At 39.7% G+C, this 17,506-nt stretch overlaps 6 protein-coding genes across 6 annotated transcripts; 3 read left to right on the top strand and 3 right to left on the bottom strand.

Moving 5' to 3' along the window:
• Nucleotides 1-2,339: 2,339 nt before the first annotated feature.
• MONOS_16533 (uncharacterized protein) lies at nucleotides 2,340-2,681 on the bottom strand (the record flags this gene model as incomplete). The annotated part of the gene is made up of 1 exon (XM_067869439.1): nucleotides 2,340-2,681. The coding sequence occupies one exon, from the start codon at nucleotides 2,679-2,681 to the stop codon at nucleotides 2,340-2,342; it is 342 nt and encodes a 113-aa protein (XP_067721780.1).
• A 905-nt stretch (nucleotides 2,682-3,586) lies between these two features.
• MONOS_16511 (uncharacterized protein) lies at nucleotides 3,587-5,734 on the bottom strand (the record flags this gene model as incomplete). Its single annotated transcript, XM_067869418.1, has 3 exons — nucleotides 3,587-3,814; nucleotides 3,911-4,322; nucleotides 4,674-5,734. The coding sequence occupies 3 exons, from the start codon at nucleotides 5,732-5,734 to the stop codon at nucleotides 3,587-3,589; spliced, it is 1,701 nt and encodes a 566-aa protein (XP_067721779.1).
• Nucleotides 5,735-9,277: 3,543 nt separating this feature from the next.
• MONOS_18074 (uncharacterized protein) lies at nucleotides 9,278-9,592 on the top strand (the record flags this gene model as incomplete). The annotated part of the gene is made up of 1 exon (XM_067871056.1): nucleotides 9,278-9,592. One exon carries the CDS (start codon nucleotides 9,278-9,280, stop codon nucleotides 9,590-9,592), a length of 315 nt encoding a protein of 104 aa, XP_067721778.1.
• A 2,048-nt stretch (nucleotides 9,593-11,640) lies between these two features.
• MONOS_16512 (uncharacterized protein) lies at nucleotides 11,641-12,124 on the bottom strand (the record flags this gene model as incomplete). Its single annotated transcript, XM_067869419.1, has 2 exons — nucleotides 11,641-11,801; nucleotides 11,875-12,124. The coding sequence occupies 2 exons, from the start codon at nucleotides 12,122-12,124 to the stop codon at nucleotides 11,641-11,643; spliced, it is 411 nt and encodes a 136-aa protein (XP_067721777.1).
• Nucleotides 12,125-12,310: 186 nt separating this feature from the next.
• MONOS_15452 (uncharacterized protein) lies at nucleotides 12,311-12,574 on the top strand (the record flags this gene model as incomplete). Its single annotated transcript, XM_067868331.1, has 1 exon — nucleotides 12,311-12,574. One exon carries the CDS (start codon nucleotides 12,311-12,313, stop codon nucleotides 12,572-12,574), a length of 264 nt encoding a protein of 87 aa, XP_067721776.1.
• A 1,956-nt stretch (nucleotides 12,575-14,530) lies between these two features.
• Nucleotides 14,531-15,206, top strand: MONOS_18073 (uncharacterized protein; the record flags this gene model as incomplete). Its single annotated transcript, XM_067871055.1, has 3 exons — nucleotides 14,531-14,560; nucleotides 14,786-14,856; nucleotides 14,945-15,206. The coding sequence occupies 3 exons, from the start codon at nucleotides 14,531-14,533 to the stop codon at nucleotides 15,204-15,206; spliced, it is 363 nt and encodes a 120-aa protein (XP_067721775.1).
• Between the last annotated feature and the right edge of the window lie 2,300 nt (nucleotides 15,207-17,506).

Below are 17,506 nucleotides of genomic sequence, written 5' to 3'. Positions count from 1 at the left end.
TCTTCAACTCTCATCTAACTCTTATCCTCCCTTCCAATAAATATATTCCATTCACTCCACTCATCTTCGGCCCTTCTTGTTTTCCCTCTTATCTCACCTCCTCCACATCAAATTCCTTTTCTCCAACAATAAACACGGTCTAAACACCTTCCCAATGACAAAAATCGAAAAAATAACCCCTCCCAACCTCATCCCAATCCGTCTCCCACCCATCCATTTTGCCTCTCAAATCTCGCAAAAACACCTCTTTCCAACAAAAAATATCATTTTGTCGTTTCTTTCCCCTCCAAAACCCTGCCTCCTCCAAAAACTCAACTCCATCGCTCCACGCCATAAATCCATCCTGTTGTAATCGCGTTGTCTTCATATGCCCATTCAATCACAATGCATCAAGTTGTGCTCTTTTTCTTTTGTGGCTCCAATTCGTTATGGAAAATGATCAAGCAGTGGCAAATGCTCAAGAAATATCTACAGAATGAAAATTTCATGTGACCAAAAATGCAGCTAGGCTAAATGAAATATTTCTAGTGATGAAAAAGCAGCAGCAATAACAACTCTTTTTTTATTGATGGAAGATGAAATTGTTCATATTGATTGTTGGATGGCTGTGGAGCGACAATATTTTCGATGTGAATGTGAAATTTTTAATGTGTGTATTTTTTGTTTTTCTGTTGATTGTGAAGATATTTCCATCCGTATCCTCTCCAAAGTCGTGATTCAGACAAATTATTTAAATTGGCGATTTATTCTTTGCAGAGGAGAACAGCAATGAAGCGAGACAAATGTTATTTTGCAAATATATTACTAGAGCCTAGATGTATTTTATCATAAATATTTATGTGACTTATTATTAACTCAACATGCGCGATGGATAGAAATTCGATGAAGAATGAATTTTGATGGAGCAGAAATCATCGGGATTGGAAGATGCCAAAGCTAAAAAGGAAGAACAGCCAATCTCTATGAAAAGGGAACGTTTTTTAATGAGGGTGGGATATTTTCAGAAAAATTTTGTTGGGGTGATTGGGGCAAATAACTGAAACAGGAGATTGAAATCAGTTGCCTCAGAGCAAGGCGCCTTTCTTGGGGAGGGAATGGAAAGGCATTGCTTTTATGGACCGAGGAGAGGGGTAGAATGGCACTTGATTGCTTGGGTTGAGAGCCAAAAATGCGAGAAAATCAGGCAGTTTGGCGTGATGCAAGCAGATGATGGAAATGATAGGCAAAATGGATTTAATTTATTTGGCCTTTGTCTCTAGCATTGTGTCATCGAAGGATTTGCAGCTGGAGCAGAGAACGAGGTTTTTTTTTGAAGCTATCTTCGACAGAAAATATCCGACGATTAAACTCGACATAACATCGTCTTCATTGTCTTCTTCGACTTTTTCGTCTCTTCTCCCCCTTCTTCTTCAGCCTCATTGTTTTCATCGCCAACATCACCATCATGTTTCCATATACACCTCCAAATGATATAAAGTTATATGTATTTCCCCCTCACATTTTGATTATCACCTTCGTCACCTTCTTCTTCATCCTCTTCACTTTCTTTATCTGCTTTTCCCTCTTCGACTTTTTCGGCTTAGCCTTCTTCTTCTTCTTCGACTTTTTCGTCATGTTTTTCTTTCCACGACCCAAGCATATGAAATAATTTTATTTCCTTTTTTATCATTATCTTCTTCGCCTTCTTCTCTTTCCTTTTCTTCCTTTTCTTCTCCGCCTTCATCACCTTCATCACCTTCTGCAAGTGTTTTTTCTCCATCGAATTCGACTAATTTTTATTTTTCTTCGTCTTCTTCTTTGTCTTCACCTTCTTTTCCCCGCGCCATGAATTCAGCCTCCTCCATTTTCTGCTTCCTCTTCAGTCGAAACGCCAAATGCATTTGAGCCGCGTTGTCCTGCTGCTGAGTCTTCTCCTTCTCGAAACAATTGCCAAACGAAGAATATTTCTGGCTGGCTGTCATCTGTGTGAAACAGCCTGTTTGCCGTTTTTGGCTTTGTGTCAGAGGATGTCAGGAGAGAAACGACGAATTTCGTTTTGAAATGATTCTCTGAAGATTATAATTCTATTGTTGCTGCAATTCCTTCTTTTTCTTCTTCCTCCTCCTCCTCCTCTTCTTCTTCCCCCTCATCGCTTTCTTCATTATGTTCGCTGTAATTGTTGTCATTTTCGCTGCTCCAACAAATGAAATTGCATGCACATATTTTCTTCTTGGCTGTTATCATATTCGCATTCTTCGTATTCTTCCTTTTCTTCTCCATTTATTTAGTTCACCTCATCTGCCAGAAATGAGAGGGAATGCCAGCAAAACGCAGAAATATTGCCAGTTGTATTGAATTGTTCAGTTAAGAGGAAGATAAAGAAGATGAACAAGCAGAAAAGGAAAAAGCTGCATTTCTTCCTCTTCCTTTTCCTCTTCCTCTTCTTCCTCATCATCATCTTCTTCTTTGCCTTCTTCCTCTTCCTCTTCCTCTTCTTCCTCTTCTTCCTCTTCTTCCTCTTCTTCCTCTTCTTCCTCTTCTTCCTCTTCCTCTTCCTCTTCTTCCTCTTCTTCCTCTTCTTCCTCTTCTTCCTCTTCTTCCTCTTCCTCATTCTCCTTTATCTTCTCCGTCTTCCTCGCCATTTTGTTCTTGTTGTTGTTTGTTGGCACCAACAGAAATGGCAGGAGGAATGCTTGATCCATTGGAAATATCAACAACAACAACAACAACAACTGCCTGTTTATTTGTTGATGGAAAAGAGATTGGAGCGGAAGGGTGTTGAGAAGAAGACGAGGACATCGAAATTGAAGAATGAGCCAATGAAAACGAGAGTGGCAATGGAGACGGATATGCCACTGAAAAAGAGGAAGAAGAAATAGAAGAAAATGAAGAAGAAGATAACGAAGAAGAAAACTCAAAGGAGGCACTGCCTATATTCGCATGCCATGCTCAGCCACCAGTTGTGCTGCTGATCCGCCCGATGTCATCTTCATCGTCTTCGTCATCTTCATCATCTTCGTCATCTTTCCCTCTTTTACTCCTGCTTCTGATACTTCTGCTGTTTCTGCTGTTTCTCTTGCATCTCCATCAATAGCAGGCGCAAAGAGCTGCATTTCCCCTGTTGACAGCGTGAATGAGAAGGCGCCGAATAAAAGGAGCTTAGTGAATGCTGGTGCTGAAGTGCCGATGGGTTATATGCAGCAGCAGCAGCAACATCAAAAAAGAAAGAAAGATAAGATAAGATTTTTTAAAAAAAATGAAAGAGGGAGATGGGAAGGCAAGGGCAGGAGGAGAGGAAGTGTTTGGCATGCCTCTTCAGCTGCCTTTTGTGCTGTGTGTGCTGCTGGCAGTGCTGTCTGGCGCATCGAGTGGCAGTGGCGAAGCTCCTTTGGCAAATGCTGCTCTTGTTCTGTTTCTGCGCTGAGAGTGTTTATATTTCTATTTCTATTTGTGTATGTGCATGTTCTTTGTCTTCCGCCGAGTGCAGGCGCTTCTTCCATCTGCAGCATGCAAAGGAAATCCCGATGGCGTTTGACTTTGAAAGGAAGCAAAGTCCCCTGGCTCGCTGTTTGGATGATCCTTGGCAGAACTTTTGCCGGCAACTCAACTACCGCGCAGCACTTCGCCATGGTTTATGGAGGCGGAGGCGGAATGTATTCGGAGACGATATGTTTTCTGCGGCTGGGTTGTCTTTTTCCTTCGCCTTGTGGGGGATTCTATGGAAGGTGGCGCTGAATTTCGTAAAGGGTGAAAATTCCTCTCCTTCGAATCCTTCATTTCTTCGAAAATGCTTCAGCCGCTTTTCTCCTTCATTCCCATCGTCGTTCAGCGTCATCTTTTTTAACATTCGAAACTGCAGCATTCTGTGCAACATCTTCTATTGCTTCGGACAGCAGTGATTATTTCTCATCAAAAGCGAATTCGACCCAACCACACTCACTGTCTTCCCTTTCCCCAAAACAGAAATCTTCTTTTCCCCAACACTGATCGTCTTCTCTTCGCTCACATGCCTCCCACCCAGCAAAGTGATTGTCGAGCTCAGCTGTGCCATGCTCGACCCCGCTGCATGCCCCACTGTCTTGCAAGGTGCTGCCTCACTCATTCCACACAGATTGCTCGAGTCATCCCCACTCACCCCAACATACCGATCCTTCATCCCTTCCTTCAACCATCCCTTTTTTTCTGTGTGCTGATAATACCAACCGCCCGAATAGTAATAACGGCACACTCTCGTATCATTGCTATTCGTTGTGTACGATTCATAGAACGGGTTATCCGATGAAAAGAGATTATTTCCATCATAAAAGAACACATCATGTCCATATGGAGTGGAAGCGTTGCAACTGCAATCATGGAAGAAGAAGAAATAACAATAAGTGTTGTTGCTTGGAGGTATTTGTTGATTCGGATAAAAAAACAATCCTCCGCCAGTTGATGTTGCATTGCACGAAATGAACTGGAGGCTCCGCATTTTGAATGCAGCCGGAACACCATAACAATACATCCCTCCGCCATATTGACTTGTTAGAGAACACGAGGTGAAGAAACATTCAAACACACAAGCACTCTCTCCTTTGCCGCTTTCTGTTCCAATACAGGCAGATCCAGAAACATTAAAAGTTGAAAGATAAAGCCCTCCTCCGCAATTACTTGCATTACATTTCTGGAACTCGCAGCCACTGATCCTGACACACGAAGTAATATAATAGGCATACATCCCTCCTCCATAATTATTTTTTGCCGTGCAAGCATTGAATGAGTTGTTCTCAATCTTGATTGAACTGATCTCACGGCACATAATACCACCACCGCCATAATGCGCGTAGCAGTCGTTAAACAAACAAAATTTCACTGAAAGTGTTCCTGATGTCTTGCTATACATGTAAATTGCTCCACCATTTGAAGTTCCATCTGAATAAGAAGTTCCTGACCCAGTTGTATTTGACCCATTCCACACACACCAAGTGAATGAATTTGCCCCATTGTCTGCTATCTGCTGTCTCGCTGGTTTCGATGGATTCCCCTCACTCCCGCTGACTGCAACATTCTGAGAGCGATAGCACCCGACAAACGAGGTGTTCGAGGCATCCAGGGAAGATGAAGGGCTGTTCAGCGAGGGGACAATACCCCCGTCATAAACATCCCACACTGATGAAAATGAGCACCCACTCATCAGAAATGCTCTTTGACCCAGCCCTTCACCCAGATGTGTTGTTTTCGATGGATTTGTGGAGATGTTGAAGAAGGTCAGCTGGGTGAGAGATACAAGGCGTGTCAAGGGTGGTGCCAGAAACGGGGCTGAAGACACACAAAAAGATGAGAAATCTGACTCACATACCAATACGCTCCCTCCTCCTTCACTTTCTTCTTCTCTTCCTTCTTCTCTTCCTTCTCCACCTCTTCTTCCTCCACCTCCTCCTTGTCCTCCTCTCTCTCCTCCTTCACCTCTTCCGCTTCCTCTTCCCCATCCTCCTATTCCTCTTCCTCCCCCACCTTCTCTCTCACTCATCTTCTGTCCCATCCTCCCCTCTCCTCCAAACAGTCTCCCACACACATTTCCTCCTCTTCCAACCCCTCTCAGCGTGATGTTCCAAAACACCCCTCTGCACCCGCCCAGCTCAAACACCCCCGCCTCCTTGCCTCTCCCCATCTCCACACCACATCCCCTCACCACAACCACACTCCCCCTCATTCCACACACAATCCTCCCAATTTCATCTCCAATCAGCTCAATCCCCTTCAACTCAACCGACATGTTCCACAACTCCCTCACAAAAAAATATCTCATCTTCTTCCTTCCATCCTTTATCCTCAGTCACCTTCATCCCCATCGCTGTTTCAACTGCCTCGATTTCTGACTTATTAACTCATCAACTTATTTTTCATTATCAAACTTCATTCGCACTTTTGCTGATCCATATATTTAATATATGGTTTTCTCATGAAACATCTCTTGCTGCGCCAAACAAAAATCATCAACAAGTTCATCTTCTCAGTGCAACTATTTTTGGTGCTGCTTGGATCCTTTTTTTAAAATGTCTTTTCAGCAAAGCATTTGAGCAATAAAAAGAACTTGTTTTTATTTTTATTTTTACCCATTTATTTGTTAATTTTTTTTCAATTTTGGTAAAGCAATGAATGCTAACTGAAATATATATATATTGCTTTTTTTGTTGCATATCGACTCCATCAGGAAAGTCTTTTTTTAAAAAAAAAAATTATAAAAATAATGATTAAACAAATTTGATTGATTGATTTTTGGGCAATTTTTATTCTGCATTATTTTGTTCGCTTGTTTTTCTTTGTCAATTGCCAATGTTCTTTTGATGGTTTCGGCTTTGCTTGGGTGCAAGTTTCTTGCGTCATATTGCTTCTGTAAAAAAAAACGGATGAGTACACAACCTTTTTTTTTTTCTTTGGATGATAAGGTTCAGTAATTTATCATTTCCCCCCCTTTATAATCGGGACCTAAATTTTCTGATTCTCAAGAGCATTTTTGGAAAAAAAAAATTAAATAATAGAAAACCTTCAAAATATTATTGTATACTGTTCCAGGAAATATTTTTTTATTTATTCATTTTTGAAGACAAATCCTGAGTTTTTTCTTTTTATTTTTTAAGATCAAAGACTTGCTCATATTTCACCGAGCTTTTTGTTTTGAATGTTTTGAATGTTGTTATTGATATTAGACTTATCTTTTTTTATGTATTTTTTGTTTATTTTTCATTGTTTAACACTTCGTTTTTTTATTGTTTTTTCCATTTCACAGAATTTCTGCAAAATAAGAAGAAACTATTTGGGTCAACTTATTAATGGAACTTTTTGACTTATTGGCACTTTTTTTGTTTTTGATCGCCAACTTTCAACAAACGTTGATTGGCTTTTTTCACTTTTATACAACATTTTAACAAGTTTTAAACAATTCAGTACTTGTTTGTTTTATTATTTTTGTTTGTTTCTCACTGAGATATCGCGTTTTTTTGTATTTTTAAAAGTCACTTTTCTCAGCAAACCAGGCAACTCACAAGAAATTGATGAGTTGTTTTGAATAGCATAAACTATAATCTAACTATTTTTAAATTCTTTTTTTTCACATTTCATTTTTTTTAACAACATGCAAGGACAAAACTGATTATTTCTTTGTAAATATGGGGCAAAATATTTTGCTTCAAGCATTTTCATTGAAAAATTATGCACTTTTTATTAAATTTTTGATAACAAAATATATTATAAAAATGAGTTTATTTTTTGACATTCGTGTAATGTTGGAAAACTTTATGTTTTGATTTCAACGATGCCTGTTTACGGATATGAAAATCAAAATTTTTTTGAAATCTGAGAAAGTTTTGTAATGTTTTAAGAAAAACAATTTTTTCATGCTTTGTGCATAAAAAGCTTGAAAGTCCGTATTTTCCCCCATATGATGAAATGATAAAAATAAAAATTTGATATGAAACGCTAACACTTTAATAATGAAGTGATGTCAAAATAAAACATTAATTTTTTTTTCTTCTCAAGAACTTTCCTTTGTTCCAAAAACGTGATTATTGATCATTTTTCGTTTGCTCCATTTATCCGTTAAAGATAAATAGGAAAAATTAATGTTTTATTTTAACAACAGTTCATTATTTAAGTGTTAGCGTTTCATATCAAATTTTTATTTTTATCATTTCATCATATGGGGGAAAATACGGACTTTCAAGCTTTTTATGCACAAAGCATGAAAAAATTGTTTTTCTTAAAACATTACAAAACTTTCTCAGATTTCAAAAAAATTTTGATTTTCATATCCGTAAACAGGCATCGTTGAAATCAAAACATAAAGTTTTCCAACATTACACGAATGTCAAAAAATAAACTCATTTTTATAATATATTTTGTTATCAAAAATTTAATAAAAAGTGCATAATTTTTCAATGAAAATGCTTGAAGCAAAATATTTTGCCCCATATTTACAAAGAAATAATCAGTTTTGTCCTTGCATGTTGTTAAAAAAAATGAAATGTGAAAAAAAAGAATTTAAAAATAGTTAGATTATAGTTTATGCTATTCAAAACAACTCATCAATTTCTTGTGAGTTGCCTGGTTTGCTGAGAAAAGTGACTTTTAAAAATACAAAAAAACGCGATATCTCAGTGAGAAACAAACAAAAATAATAAAACAAACAAGTACTGAATTGTTTAAAACTTGTTAAAATGTTGTATAAAAGTGAAAAAAGCCAATCAACGTTTGTTGAAAGTTGGCGATCAAAAACAAAAAAGTGCCAATAAGTCAAAAAGTTCCATTAATAAGTTGACCCAAATAGTTTCTTCTTATTTTGCAGAAATTCTGTGAAATGGAAAAACAATAAAAAACGAAGTGTTAAACAATGAAAAATAAACAAAAAATACATAAAAAAGATAAGTCTAATATCAATAACAACATTCAAAACATTCAAAACAAAAAGCTCGGTGAAATATGAGCAAGTCTTTGATCTTAAAAAATAAAAAGAAAAAACTCAGGATTTGTCTTCAAAAATGAATAAATAAAAAATATTTCCTGGAACAGTATACAATAATATTTTGAAGGTTTTCTATTATTTAATTTTTTTTTCCAAAAATGCTCTTGAGAATCAGAAAATTTAGGTCCCGATTATAAAGGGGGAAATGATAAATTACTGAACCTTATCATCCAAAGAAAAAAAAAAAGGTTGTGTACTCATCCGTTTTTTTTTACAGAAGCAATATGACGCAAGAAACTTGCACCCAAGCAAAGCCGAAACCATCAAAAGAACATTGGCAATTGACAAAGAAAAACAAGCGAACAAAATAATGCAGAATAAAAATTGCCCAAAAATCAATCAATCAAATTTGTTTAATCATTATTTTTATAATTTTTTTTTAAAAAAGACTTTCCTGATGGAGTCGATATGCAACAAAAAAGCAATATATATATATTTCAGTTAGCATTCATTGCTTTACCAAAATTGAAAAAAAATTAACAAATAAATGGGTAAAAATAAAAATAAAAACAAGTTCTTTTTATTGCTCAAATGCTTTGCTGAAAAGACATTTAAAAAAAAGGATCCAAGCAGCACCAAAAATAGTTGCACTGAGAAGATGAACTTGTTGATGATTTTTGTTTGGCGCAGCAAGAGATGTTTCATGAGAAAACCATATATTAAATATATGGATCAGCAAAAGTGCGAATGAAGTTTGATAATGAAAAATAAGTTGATGAGTTAATAAGTCAGAAATCGAGGCAGTTGAAACAGCGATGGGGATGAAGGTGACTGAGGATAAAGGATGGAAGGAAGAAGATGAGATATTTTTTTGTGAGGGAGTTGTGGAACATGTCGGTTGAGTTGAAGGGGATTGAGCTGATTGGAGATGAAATTGGGAGGATTGTGTGTGGAATGAGGGGGAGTGTGGTTGTGGTGAGGGGATGTGGTGTGGAGATGGGGAGAGGCAAGGAGGCGGGGGTGTTTGAGCTGGGCGGGTGCAGAGGGGTGTTTTGGAACATCACGCTGAGAGGGGTTGGAAGAGGAGGAAATGTGTGTGGGAGACTGTTTGGAGGAGAGGGGAGGATGGGACAGAAGATGAGTGAGAGAGAAGGTGGGGAGGAAGAGGAATAGGAGGATGGGGAAGAGGAAGCGGAAGAGGTGAAGGAGGAGAGAGAGGAGGACAAGGAGGAGGTGGAGGAAGAAGAGGTGGAGAAGGAAGAGAAGAAGGAAGAGAAGAAGAAAGTGAAGGAGGAGGGAGCGTATTGGTATGTGAGTCAGATTTCTCATCTTTTTGTGTGTCTTCAGCCCCGTTTCTGGCACCACCCTTGACACGCCTTGTATCTCTCACCCAGCTGACCTTCTTCAACATCTCCACAAATCCATCGAAAACAACACATCTGGGTGAAGGGCTGGGTCAAAGAGCATTTCTGATGAGTGGGTGCTCATTTTCATCAGTGTGGGATGTTTATGACGGGGGTATTGTCCCCTCGCTGAACAGCCCTTCATCTTCCCTGGATGCCTCGAACACCTCGTTTGTCGGGTGCTATCGCTCTCAGAATGTTGCAGTCAGCGGGAGTGAGGGGAATCCATCGAAACCAGCGAGACAGCAGATAGCAGACAATGGGGCAAATTCATTCACTTGGTGTGTGTGGAATGGGTCAAATACAACTGGGTCAGGAACTTCTTATTCAGATGGAACTTCAAATGGTGGAGCAATTTACATGTATAGCAAGACATCAGGAACACTTTCAGTGAAATTTTGTTTGTTTAACGACTGCTACGCGCATTATGGCGGTGGTGGTATTATGTGCCGTGAGATCAGTTCAATCAAGATTGAGAACAACTCATTCAATGCTTGCACGGCAAAAAATAATTATGGAGGAGGGATGTATGCCTATTATATTACTTCGTGTGTCAGGATCAGTGGCTGCGAGTTCCAGAAATGTAATGCAAGTAATTGCGGAGGAGGGCTTTATCTTTCAACTTTTAATGTTTCTGGATCTGCCTGTATTGGAACAGAAAGCGGCAAAGGAGAGAGTGCTTGTGTATTTGAATGTTTCTTCACTTCATGTTCTCTAACATATTCAAGTGGCGGAGGGATGTATTGTTATGGTGTTCCGGCTGCATTCAAAATGCGGAGCCTCCAGTTCATTTCGTGCAATGCAACATCAACTGGCGGAGGATTGTTTTTTTATCCGAATCAACAAATACCTCCAAGCAACAACACTTATTGTTATTTCTTCTTCTTCCATGATTGCAGTTGCAACGCTTCCACTCCATATGGACATGATGTGTTCTTTTATGATGGAAATAATCTCTTTTCATCGGATAACCCGTTCTATGAATCGTACACAACGAATAGCAATGATACGAGAGTGTGCCGTTATTACTATTCGGGCGGTTGGTATTATCAGCACACAGAAAAAAAGGGATGGTTGAAGGAAGGGATGAAGGATCGGTATGTTGGGGTGAGTGGGGATGACTCGAGCAATCTGTGTGGAATGAGTGAGGCAGCACCTTGCAAGACAGTGGGGCATGCAGCGGGGTCGAGCATGGCACAGCTGAGCTCGACAATCACTTTGCTGGGTGGGAGGCATGTGAGCGAAGAGAAGACGATCAGTGTTGGGGAAAAGAAGATTTCTGTTTTGGGGAAAGGGAAGACAGTGAGTGTGGTTGGGTCGAATTCGCTTTTGATGAGAAATAATCACTGCTGTCCGAAGCAATAGAAGATGTTGCACAGAATGCTGCAGTTTCGAATGTTAAAAAAGATGACGCTGAACGACGATGGGAATGAAGGAGAAAAGCGGCTGAAGCATTTTCGAAGAAATGAAGGATTCGAAGGAGAGGAATTTTCACCCTTTACGAAATTCAGCGCCACCTTCCATAGAATCCCCCACAAGGCGAAGGAAAAAGACAACCCAGCCGCAGAAAACATATCGTCTCCGAATACATTCCGCCTCCGCCTCCATAAACCATGGCGAAGTGCTGCGCGGTAGTTGAGTTGCCGGCAAAAGTTCTGCCAAGGATCATCCAAACAGCGAGCCAGGGGACTTTGCTTCCTTTCAAAGTCAAACGCCATCGGGATTTCCTTTGCATGCTGCAGATGGAAGAAGCGCCTGCACTCGGCGGAAGACAAAGAACATGCACATACACAAATAGAAATAGAAATATAAACACTCTCAGCGCAGAAACAGAACAAGAGCAGCATTTGCCAAAGGAGCTTCGCCACTGCCACTCGATGCGCCAGACAGCACTGCCAGCAGCACACACAGCACAAAAGGCAGCTGAAGAGGCATGCCAAACACTTCCTCTCCTCCTGCCCTTGCCTTCCCATCTCCCTCTTTCATTTTTTTTAAAAAATCTTATCTTATCTTTCTTTCTTTTTTGATGTTGCTGCTGCTGCTGCATATAACCCATCGGCACTTCAGCACCAGCATTCACTAAGCTCCTTTTATTCGGCGCCTTCTCATTCACGCTGTCAACAGGGGAAATGCAGCTCTTTGCGCCTGCTATTGATGGAGATGCAAGAGAAACAGCAGAAACAGCAGAAGTATCAGAAGCAGGAGTAAAAGAGGGAAAGATGACGAAGATGATGAAGATGACGAAGACGATGAAGATGACATCGGGCGGATCAGCAGCACAACTGGTGGCTGAGCATGGCATGCGAATATAGGCAGTGCCTCCTTTGCGTTTTCTTCTTCTTCCTTTTCTTCTTCTTCTTCTTCATTTTCTTCTTCTTTTTTATTTTCTTCTTCTTTTTTATTTTCTTCTATTTCTTCTTCCTCTTTTTCAGTGGCATATCCGTCTCCATTGCCACTCTCGTTTTCATTGGCTCATTCTTCAATTTCGATGTCTTTGTCTTTTTCTCAGCAATCTTCTTCTCAGCAATCTTTTTTCTATCAACAAATATACATACAGATGATGATATACCCAATGGATCAAACATTCCTCCAGCCATTTCTGTTGGTGCCAACAAACAACAACAAGAACAAAATGGCGAGGAAGACGGAGAAGACGGAGAAGACGGAGAAGATGGAGAAGATGGAGGAAGAGGAAGAAATGCAGCTTTTTCCTTTTCTGCTTATTCATCTCCTTTATCTTCCTCTTAACTGAACAATTCGATACAACTGGCAATATTTCTGCGTTTTGCTGACATTCCCTCTCATTTTTGGCAGATGAGGTGAACTAAAAAAATGGAGAAGAAAAGGAAGAATACGAAGAATGCGAATATGATAACAGCCAAGAAGAAAATATGTGCATGCAATTTCATTTGTTGGAGCAGCGAAAATGACAACAATTACAGCGAACATAATGAAGAAAGCGATGAGGGGGAAGAAGAAGAGGAGGAGGAGGAGGAAGAAGAAAAAGAAGGAATTGCAGCAACAATAGAATTATAATCTTCAGAGAATCATTTCAAAACGAAATTCGTCGTTTCTCTCCTGACATCCTCTGACACAAAGCCAAAAACGGCAAACAGGCTGTTTCACACAGATGACAGCCAGCCAGAAATATTCTTCGTTTGGCAATTGTTTCGAGAAGGAGAAGACTCAGCAGCAGGACAATGCGGCTCAAATGCATTTGGCGTTTCGGCTGAAGAGGAAGCAGAAAATGGAGGAGGATGAATTCATGGCGCGGGGAAAAGAAGATGAACACAAAGAAGAAGATGAAAATGACAAAGATAAATAAAAATTAGTTGCATTCGTTGAAGAAGAAACACTTGCAGAACGTGATGAAGGTGATGAAGGTGACGAAGGTGATGATCAAAAATAAGGGAAAAAAAATACAATTTCATATCATTTGGAGGTGTATACGAAAACATGATGGCGATGAGACAGATAAGGCTGACGAAAACAATGAGGCTGGAGAAGAAGGGGGAGAATAGACGGAATAGTTGAAGAAAACAATGAAGACGATGAAGACAATGAAGTCGATGTTATCGAGATCTCATATGAAAGATAATTTTTGTTGGAAGATATCCTCAACATAACAACCTCGTTCTCTGCTCCAGCTGCAAATCCTTCAATGACGCAATGCAAAAGGCAAGGGTCAAATAAATTAAATCCATTTTTGTTTGTTATCTACCCCAAGCTGCTTGCATCACGCCAAACTGCCTGATTTTCTCGCATTTTCGCCTCTCAAGCCAAGCAATCAAGTGCCATTCTACCCCTCTCCTCAGCGCGTAAAATCAATGTCTTGCCTTTTCCATCTCAAGAAAGGCACCTTGCTCTGTCCCAACTGCCTCCAATGTACCTGTTTCTGTCATCTGCCCCAATCTTTCCAACAAAATATTTTTGTAAATGTCACCCCATCTTTTAAAAAAACTCCCTTTTCATAGAAATTGGATATTGTTCCTTTTAGCCTTGGACATCTTCCAACCCCGTTAATATCCACTCCATCAATATTCGTTTTTCATCGAATTTCTATCCATCGCGCATGTTGTCCAAAAAAAGTTGCATAAATACTTATGATAAAATACATTCAGGCTCTAACATGCTTGTAAGGAAATGTCTGACTTGCTTTTCCCATTCTGCAAAGAATAAATCGTCCATTTTATATAATTTGTCTGAATCACGACTTTGGAGAGGATACGGATGGAAATATCTTCACAATCAACAGAACAATAAAAAATACACACATTAAAAATTTCACATTCACATTGAAAATATCGTGGCTTGACAGCATTCCATCAATCTAAACGAACAACTCCAGCTTCCAATAAAAAAAAAGAGTTGCTGTTGCTGCTGCTTTTTCATCACTAGAAATATTTCATTTATTCCAGCCGGAATGTTTGCATCTTGACTTCTCATTCCGCTGGCAGTTCTTGAGCATTTGACATTTCTTGATCATTTTCCATAACAGATTGGAGCCACAAAAGAAAAGGAGCACAACTCGATGCACCGTGGCTAAATGGGCATATGAAGACAACGCGATTGCAACAGGATAGATTTATGGAATGGGGTGATGGATTTATGCATTGAGAATAAACATGGTTTTGGAGGGGGAATGGAACGATAAAAGGATGATTTTTTGGGGGAGAAAGAGGTGTTTTTATGAGATTTAAGAGGCAAAATGGATGTGCGGGGGATGGATTGGGATGAGGTTTGGAGGGGTTGTTTTTTCGATTTTTGTGAGTTGGAAGGTGTGGAGGTCGTGTTATTTGTTGGAGAAATGGAATTTGTTGGAGGGAAAAGGAAGAGGAGGAACAGAGGGGTGGAAGATGAGTGGAGTGAATGGAATATATTTATTGGAAGGGAGGATAAGAGTTAGATGAGAGTTGAAGAGATATAGGGAGGAGATTTTTTTTTTCCAAATGCACAGATATAGAGAGGTTCATATGAAGCGGAGCAAGAGGGAGAGTTTTTGTGGATGCGTGTGCTATTTGAGAGGGAAGTGGGGTTGGAGAAGAAGAAAAATGAAAGAAAATATTTCATATTCTTATATAATTTATTTTGTGAACCGTTTGGACGCGCCTCTCATTTGCAGGGCAAGGGATGGAGGCCGAGGTGGAGGAAGACAGGAAGAAGGAACATCGGGCGCAGCACTTTGCATTGGGGGTATGGAGACAGAGGAAGATGAGGGGCTGACCACGAAAGGGTGTCTTGCACCAAAGAGAGGCAAAATATTGGAGGTATTTATATTTTTGATTGGGAAAAGGATGTTGGGGAATGAAGTGGAAGAGATGGAGGATGTGTGGCGGAGGGGTGTTGATGTTGTTTTTGGAGAAATGTGGAGAAGAAGAAGGTGATGCAGAAGAAAGGGATGGAAAGGGGCTCTTCTGATGAAATCTTCTTCATTGCTAGTTTTTTTAAAAGAATGGAGCTGGCTGAGTTATTTGAGTGGAAGCAGGACCAAGGATTGTAAATAAACGATTTTTGAGGGCAGAAAGGAAACGAAGAAGGGACAGATGGGTTTTGTTGGTAGAAAGGAACGATATTTGGAGGAGAAGAAAGTTTGCAAAGATTATTCGTATAAAAGTCATAGGTTTGCTTTTTTATTACTGTATTTTATCATATATATATATATATATATATTATGAAACTAGGATTTTTTTTAACGAGTGTTCGATGTCGATGAATGAACATGGAATATGGGGGAAAAGCATATTTGGCGCCTTTAAGAAACCTGGAGATAATAATTGGAGAGTGTTTGGTGGAATGGGAAGGAGCAAAAATTGAAGCGAATAGAGGAGGAGGTCTTTGATGGTTTTGGAAGGCGTATCTGGTGAATCATGTTAGAAGCAAAAACGAGGGAAACAAATGTTGATGATGCGGCAGAAGAAAAAAATTGACAAAAAACTTAGAAGAAAAAGAAGATATTTAAAAGAAAAGTGATTGAAAATGAATGATAAAAGGGAAATAAGGAAAGAAGAAAGGAAAGAAGAGGAATTAGAAGAATGAATTTTTTGGAACATTCGAAGAAGAGCCAGAAGAAGGAAATGAAATGGTAATATGAAATGAGGGAGGGCATGAAGAAGAAGAAAGAGAAAAGGGACTTTGGTGAAAAATTGAGGTGATTGGCTTTAAAGAGCGAATGACTCAAAAATTTAAGAAAAATTCAAAAAAGGAGATGGAAATATACCTCGGAATATTAATCAGCATAAATGGATTGAAGATAGAGGTCACGCTCTGCGTCTGTTTCAGAAGGGTTTGCTTTTGCCGGAGATAACGGAAGGGACGAGTAAACGAGGAATGCAGCGATTCTTTGACAAAAGTTGGCGAGATTGAAGGATAAAAAAGGTATGATATTTTTATTAATTATATTATTTGACCGATTTTTTGGCATGATTTATTGATTTTTTCTTTTCACCTGCTTGGACAAAAATATTTTTGAGACTGTCTTCCAAAAATAACGAAGGAATGCAGAATAACATCAGACGATAGAAAGTGAAGGACAATGAGCGGATTCAACTTGGGAAAGAGCTTTATAGGATCATCATTATAAAAAGACATTGACAGCGAAGGTTCTTTTACATCATTTATAAGATTCCTTTTATGAGCAGCAGAAAGAGGAGGGAAAGGGGTTGCATGATTTTTGGGGTTTTGAGAAATATTTTATTGAGAGGGATGGAGCAGATGAGGAGCGAGAGAGAAGGTGGAGGAAGAGGAAGAGTCGGATGGGGAAGAGGAAGAGGAAGAGGTGAAGGAGGAGAGAGAGGAGGACAACGAGGAGGTGGAGGAAGAGGAGGTGGAGAAGGAATAGGAGAAGGAAGAGAAGAAGGAAGAGAAGAAGAAAGTGAAGGAGGAGGGAGCGTATTGGTATGTGAGTCAGATTTCTCATCTTTTTGTGTGTCTTCAGCCCCGTTTCTGGCACCACCCTTGACACGCCTTGTATCTCTCACCCAGCTGACCTTCTTCAACATCTCCACAAATTTACCGAAAACAAGACGTCTGGCTGAAGAGTTGGGTCAAACCTCGTTTCTGATGAGTGGGTGCACATTTTCATCAGTGTGGGATGTTTATGACGGGGGCATTGTCCCCTCGCTGAACAGCCCCTCATCATCCTTGGCTGCCTCGAACACCTCATTTACCAGGTGCTATCGATCACAGAATGTTGCAATCGGCGGGAGTGAAGGGAATCCAACGAAACCAGCGAGACAGCAGATATCAGACAATGGGGCGAATTCGTTCACTTGGTGTGTGTGGAATGGGTCAAAAACCACTGGGTCAAGTGGCTCTTATTCAGATGGAGCTTCAAATGGCGGAGCGATTTACATGTATAACCTGGGATCGGGAACGCTTTCAGTGAAATTTTGTTCGTTCAATGATTGCTATGCATATGCTTATGGTGGAGGTATTTTTTGCTATTCAATCAATTCCATCAAGATTGAGAACAATTCGTTCAATGCATGTACCGCAAAAAATTATTATGGAGGAGGAATGCATGCTGAATCAATTTCGTCATGTGTCAGGATCAGTGGGTGCGAGTTCCAGAAATGTTCTGCAAAATATAATGGAGGAGGACTTTTTCTATATACTTTTCAGGTTTCTAGTTCTGGCTGTATTGGAACAGAAAATGGGAAAGGAGAGAGTGCTTGTGTGTTTGAAT

The sequence above is a fragment of the Monocercomonoides exilis genome (genome assembly GCF_001643675.1).
Source record: "Monocercomonoides exilis strain PA203 chromosome Unknown scaffold45-810774, whole genome shotgun sequence".
In the NCBI taxonomy this organism is placed as follows: domain Eukaryota; phylum Preaxostyla; order Oxymonadida; family Polymastigidae; genus Monocercomonoides; species Monocercomonoides exilis.
The sequence above is the reverse complement of the archived record's forward strand: the minus strand, read 5'-3'. Positions and strand labels throughout refer to the sequence as shown.